General features: G+C 49.2%; 2 protein-coding genes across 2 annotated transcripts in view; one reads left to right on the top strand and one right to left on the bottom strand.

Moving 5' to 3' along the window:
• Positions 1 to 2,497, bottom strand: part of ATP5A1 (ATP synthase, H+ transporting, mitochondrial F1 complex, alpha subunit 1, cardiac muscle) — a 10,187-nt gene extending 7,690 nt beyond the window's left edge. Inside the window, exons 1-2 of the mRNA XM_019531816.1 lie at positions 2,387 to 2,497; positions 885 to 963 (exon numbers count right to left, since the gene is read on the bottom strand). Of these exons, the coding sequence (XP_019387361.1) occupies positions 885 to 963; positions 2,387 to 2,446 (139 nt within the window). The 5' untranslated portion in view covers positions 2,447 to 2,497. The remainder of the gene's footprint in view (positions 1 to 884; positions 964 to 2,386) is intronic.
• Positions 2,498 to 5,624: 3,127 nt separating this feature from the next.
• Positions 5,625 to 6,026, top strand: part of HAUS1 (HAUS augmin like complex subunit 1) — a 13,319-nt gene continuing 12,917 nt past the window's right edge. The window contains exon 1 of the mRNA XM_019531815.1: positions 5,625 to 5,707. Within this exon, the coding sequence (XP_019387360.1) occupies positions 5,687 to 5,707 (21 nt within the window). The 5' untranslated portion in view covers positions 5,625 to 5,686. The remainder of the gene's footprint in view (positions 5,708 to 6,026) is intronic.

Raw genomic sequence — 6,026 nt, 5'->3', positions numbered from 1 at the left:
AATCGATCACATTTCCAATACTGATGAATTCTGAAATTCTAGCCCAAGTTGTGGCAAACCACTTCATGAACTATGCACTGTTTATGTGGCACCTAAAAACAAAATCACCTGGCAGGGAGCAGCAACCAGATGGCGTAAAGCTAAAAGACAGGAACCTGGGCCAAGGTCAAACAAGCACTTCCAGGAAATCCAAGTGTCCCCTAATGCCCCTACCGAGCAGTTAAGAAGTTGAGACTTCAGTTTTACGTGGGTCAAGTTAAGCATTTAGCTCCATTTTCCTGCACCAGATTTCATACTGATGGGCACTTACACGCATACCTTTTCATCCCGCAACATGCCTGAGATGCAGCGAGTTGGAGCAGACTCGATTAATCGAATCTCCTCTGCACAAAGCTCATGTGCACTGCGCTGTCTCATGTGCAGATGTGCATTTTACCACTTGTACATCAGAGCATAGAAAATGATGGTGGCGCTCTTTTGAACTAAAACACCTCAAAGGGTGTTTTAGTTCAAAAGTGCGCCACCATCATTTTCTGTGTGCTGGCGCACATTTTGCCATTTATACAACTGCATGTAACACTGCCAGGTGCTTTTAAAAGCTCCTAGTGCAAGCGTGTGTACAAAATGCCCTAAGAGCCCTACATCCCTGCCCCCAGGCTTAAGAATGGTCTTGCAGGCAAGCCAATCACTCACAAATACAGAATTCAGCTTAACATCTGTGCACTAATGTGTAGCCAGAGATCAATACGCACAGACCAAGAACAAGTGCCATAATACAGTACAGTATACATCCCCATTTTTATTTCCTGCAGTTCGTGACAATTAGCATATCTGCAGCTTTAAAGTAAAAAGCACAAGAAATTTAAATACTTTTTTCGACTCACCGGTTTTCTGAAAAGATGTTTGGGAGGCATGAATGTTTCTTGAAGCAACAAATGCTGCAGCCAGGGCATTTCTGGAAACCTAGCCAAAAAGGCATCAAGTCAGCAATACCCTGGTATATGCCCGACAAGCATGCAAAAGCACGACACTTCGCAAACCACCGTGACCTTGCAAGTCTCCTAGACAGAAATACAACACCCAGAGGCTCCAATTTATAAAAGGTTTCTCTACAGAGCAGCAGCACTTTCAACAGGCCACCTGCTGACCATGGTGCATCTACACCAGATGCTTACCAGGTTGACTGATCAGCTGCATGGTAAACATTGTGCATCCATACACATGCCTATTAGGCCAGAAATAAACTAATTCTAATTACCATTGTCAATACAAGTAATATCCCGCTGCAGAGTAAAAGACTGTGGAGCAGCACACACAGTAGACACTGCCCCAACTGACTGGGGTACAAGGGTGCATTAGTGCAGGGGCTGCCTGCAGGCTGGCCCCGCACTGACACACTGCCATGCCCCAGCCATCCCCTCCGTGGCACAGAGCGAGGGGCAGCAGCCCTAGACAGACAGACTGACCCCCTGGGCTCCCGGCCAGCCAGGGCTGCTCCAACTGGGCTCTATGGCAGAGGCTCCCAACCTCAGGTTGCGACTCAAACCAGGGCTGCGGGGCGGGGGTCTGCCCCTCTTGCCTACGGGGCTCTTACCACTGCTGCCTTCCATGATCCAGGCACGAGCGAGTTGGCAGCGGGGGGTTGCAATCTGGATTTAGGGTTGCAGCAAGAACAGGTTGGGAGCTGCTGCCCTATGGGTTATATATGAATGAACTCGGGAGAGCTCTTTGTCCGAGTCTATTGCTCCCTGGCACATGTGGGAGTATTAACTGCATGTGCAGACACACCCACAACATACAAGACTGAGCTTGGCGGTACTAAGGGGGAAAAAAAAAGTTCTCCTATTTTTTTTCAGTTCAATGCATTTTCCACCTGGGTTTTACACTGCCCTGCAAACCACTAAGCCTCATTCAGATGCGCCCAGAGAAACATGACCAATGTCTCCACCTTGCAGAAAAAGCATCAAAACTACTTCAGGGTTTTGGGGTTTATTTGTTTTTTACTTTTTAAAAAATATTATTTCTTCCAAGATTTTTTTTTCCCTTTTTTTTTTTTAATGATTATTTTGGGGAGATGAGGCTCGGGGCCAACTCCTTTAGCAAGAACAGGGTCAAAAAGGAAGCAGAAGCATTAAAAGGATACTTCAGTACTTTCAAACTCAGTTGACTGGAGTTCCCTTGCCCCCCAAAGGACCCACCACAATAAGGGAACCCCCCCAGTCAAGGCCCCACATCCTGTCCACCAGCAGATCCCGAGGGGCAGCGCGTCCCCCGGCCCGGCCCAGCCCAGCCCCTCCCTCCGCGGGCCCCGCTCAATGTCACCCCCGGCGCCAGCACCAAGATGGCGGCAACGCCGGGCGCCCCGCCACCCCCACGCCGCGCTTACCAGGCCGGCCTGCCGTGGCAGGGAGCGCGCGAGGGCCGCGGCCACACGGACGGACAACATCGTGCGGCGGAAGAGCAGGAAAAACAGCGACGGCAGCTCGTGCGGTGGCAGCTCCTGGCGCCTCAATACCCCCGCACAAAATGGCCGCCGTCCCGCCCCCTCCGCCGGTAGGCCACGCCCTCGGCTGCCGCCATTGGGGGAAAGGTCCGCTTGCCCCGGAAGTTCTTCCTCCATTGCCCCTCCTCTAGACAGCCAGTTTATCACTCATTTTTCACGTTTTCACAGTTTCCCTCAAAAAGAACGCGTTCCCTGCTTTTTTATCTCACCAGAATACGTTTTTAAATTATTTTTTGGTACATCTGTATCGGTTGCCCTTGACACGCTCCCCTCAGGAGCGGCAGGGGTCAGACGGAGGAGACTAGGGGCCGAGTTTGGTTTTGGCCCCGCCCACCCGCTTCACGCTAGAGGGAGGTGGGGGCGCCTTGTTCTCGTCCGGGAGCAGTTATGTTTTCGCGAGACTGTCAGCTCAGCTCAGGGCTGCGTAAGTTACGCTGCATGCAGAGCCCTGGGGCTGTGCAGGGTGCCGAGGTAGGAGGGCAGCAAATAGCGACCCCATTGTTATTAAATACTTTTTATTTTTCAGCCAATCCCATGATTTTTTTAATAATGATTTCTAAACTCTCAGGATTTTTGGCATTCAAGTCTGTGTTTCAGGAATGTGAAAAACTTATATAGATAAATAAATAAATAAATATGTGTGTATATAAAATTAGGCGGGCGTGTGTGTGTATGTATATGTGTGTGTATATATATATATATATATATATATAAATAAATAATTTACATATACCTAATTATACACACATGCACTCTGTGTGTGTGTATATATAATTAGGTATAATATGTATATAATTATATATAAAAGATATAAAATTAGCTGTATGTTTTTCACATTCCCGACACAGAGACTTTAAGAACAATGCCAAAAATCATGAGTTGGCAATACTGCAGCATTCATAGATTGATATCTAAATCGCACAGCCATTCGACTGCTTCAGGGGTAGCTGCACGCATTGTTGTTAGATCGCCATGAAGTGATCTAATTGGGCAATCATTCGCAACGTGTTGCACCACCTGAAAAATCGCACCACAATTGCAATCTGGTCTGTGAGGTAGCAACATTTGCCCAGGGCTGAACGAAGCGTGTGGGCGTCTGAGATGCCGTGTGTCGAGTACAAAGGGTGTTGGCTGTGAAATGGGTCCCCAGATGTTCGGCCAGCGTGCTGCTGCCTTCCTTCCATAAGGCCAAAGGAAAACGTGAAAGACCCAGGAGCTACTCCTAGTGTCTAAAAGGGACAAAGAATCTGCTCTGCAAGCCACTTTGCCGATTTTCACAATTTTGCATCCATGCTTCATGACCTAGTGACAGGCTTTTACTTTGCGGGGGACTGATTCAAATCAGAGAGCAACATTCTTCATTTTCATTATATTTTATAGTTTATTTACACTGACATTATATTTTACTCAGCAATCAGAAAATTCTGATTGGAAGGATTGCTTTGAATCTTACCGCGTTACCTTTCGGTAATTTGTCAAAAAAAGGCCAGCTTGTTGGGAACCTGCAAAATGTTGATTTGCAACAAACTATCCTTTATACTACATTTTGCATGTGTCTTGATTAACCAGGAGGACACCGATATATTTCTATACAGTCATTGAAGCAACCACATACTTCAAAATACATTCAGACTCTTAATTTTTTGTATGTTCTGCTAGTAAACAAAATGATTCATTCTTTTCCACGAGATGTTTATTCATTTATTATTTTGTTTCAGACTCTTTGAGTCGAAAATTGAATTCAGATTAAAATGCGCAACAACTTTAATGACAAAGTTCTGTGGTTAATTCTTTTATTAAACCGACTGAAATAGTTGAAAAAAAATCATCTTTGCGAGCCTTTGGGGGCAAACAGCCTTCTTCAGGCTGAAGGGTGTTTATGCCTGAAAGTTTGCAAAGAAAATAATTTCCAACTATTTTAGTTGGTCTAATAAAAGGTATCAGATTGACGCAAACAGCCTGGTCTGCCAGCGTCCTTAGACCAACATGGCTACAACCAATACCCGCTTCAGCTTTTCTTAGCAGGGAAGATTCAAACCAAGTTAACAGCGATAGAATTAAAGAATGATAGAAAATGACGGTTGGAAGAAGGGACCTCAGGAGGTCACACCTAGTTCAACCCCCTGCTCAAAGCAAGACCAGCCTCAAATAGATCATCCCAGCTGAAGATGTGTCTAGCTGGGTCTTAACAACCTCCAAGGATGGAGATTGCAACGCCTCTCTGGGTCACCTGTCCCAGTGTTGTGCTACCCTCGCAGCCATGGCTTTGTCTAGCCAAGTCTTAAAAACTTTCAAGGCAGGGTGGCCAACCCTCCAGGACTGCCCAGGAGGAATTAGAGATAAATCCCCAGAAAGACGGCCGAGAGTCAACCTGGTCATAAGTGAAAGAGCATTCATTAAAATAAATATTAAACATGGAATCTGTTTTATACAGTTGTCCAGTGGGTTTTTTAAATACACCAGTCACGTGCATTTGCCTTCCTGCCATAACATCACAAACGCTGGGACATCGCACGGCAAAACCTCCCGGCAGAGATTTGAACCGAGTCAGTGACGCTGCTCGGAGGGTGGAGAGGCCTGGAGTTTCCTACGTCGCCTTGCCTCAGACCAACACGGCTGCCGAAAGTAAGTACACCCACGAAACGCACAGCGCATTGAAAACGGGTTTATTAACCGGAGCACGGTTTATCGAGCAGACCGTTTCAGGTTCGCTGTTTTCTCCAAAGCGTTAACGTTCCCCCATCTCGTGTGGATCGGAAGAGGGGAGCGTTTTCCTGCTTTTACAACGCAGGCCCTTCACAGGGAAGAATCACGAAGATGAATTCAATTTAAATGGGGACAGCAAAAAGGACAGGGAAGAATCACGAAGACGAATTCAATTTAAATGGAGACAGCAAAAAGGACAGAGAGAGAGAGACGTGGCCTTTGCAGTGAAAGGCAGCAGCGAGCTATGAGACCTCCACCTGTTGATCCCACACTTGAGGCGGCAAGGGGCGTCTCTCAGCCCGCCGCTACCCCCGGCACGCGGCGGAGTGGGCGGGGCCTCGCTCCTGCCGGCCGGACTACACCTCCCAGAATGCGCGCGGCGGAAACGTCTTCGGCACGTGCCGGCCCCTCCCCTTCGGTCGTTTAAGGCGGGGCGCGGGGGCTGCCGGGAAGGAGGCGGGAGGATTTCAAGGCGGAATGGAGTCGAAGCTGGCACGGGTGAGGGCGTGGCGTGTCCCGGAGCTGCGGCCTCAGGGCAACGAGCGGAGCGGGGGAAGGCCAGGGAAGGGCGTGGCCGCCCGGGCGCTTGGGGAGCTGAGCTCAGGGCCCCGCTCTGCCCCGTGGGGAGTTGCTTGAGGCCGGATCTGCCAGGTTAGGTTGCCCCCCGGGTCCTTGCTGGGCAGCGTGATCCAGCCCGCACCTGGGGCCTCGGTCGAGTTGTGCCGCTGCAAGGGGCTGGGGCAGAGCCGCGATCCCCTGCTTGCGCGCGCCCTGCCCGGAGCCTGCAGGCTACGGGCTGCGGCTCTGCCCTGCGAGC

The sequence above is a fragment of the Crocodylus porosus genome, unplaced genomic scaffold (assembly GCF_001723895.1).
Source record: "Crocodylus porosus isolate Cpor-Errol unplaced genomic scaffold, CroPor_comp1, whole genome shotgun sequence".
NCBI lineage: Eukaryota > Metazoa > Chordata > Crocodylia > Crocodylidae > Crocodylus > Crocodylus porosus.
Note: the sequence above shows the minus strand (reverse complement) of the source record. Positions and strands in the feature narration are given on the sequence as shown.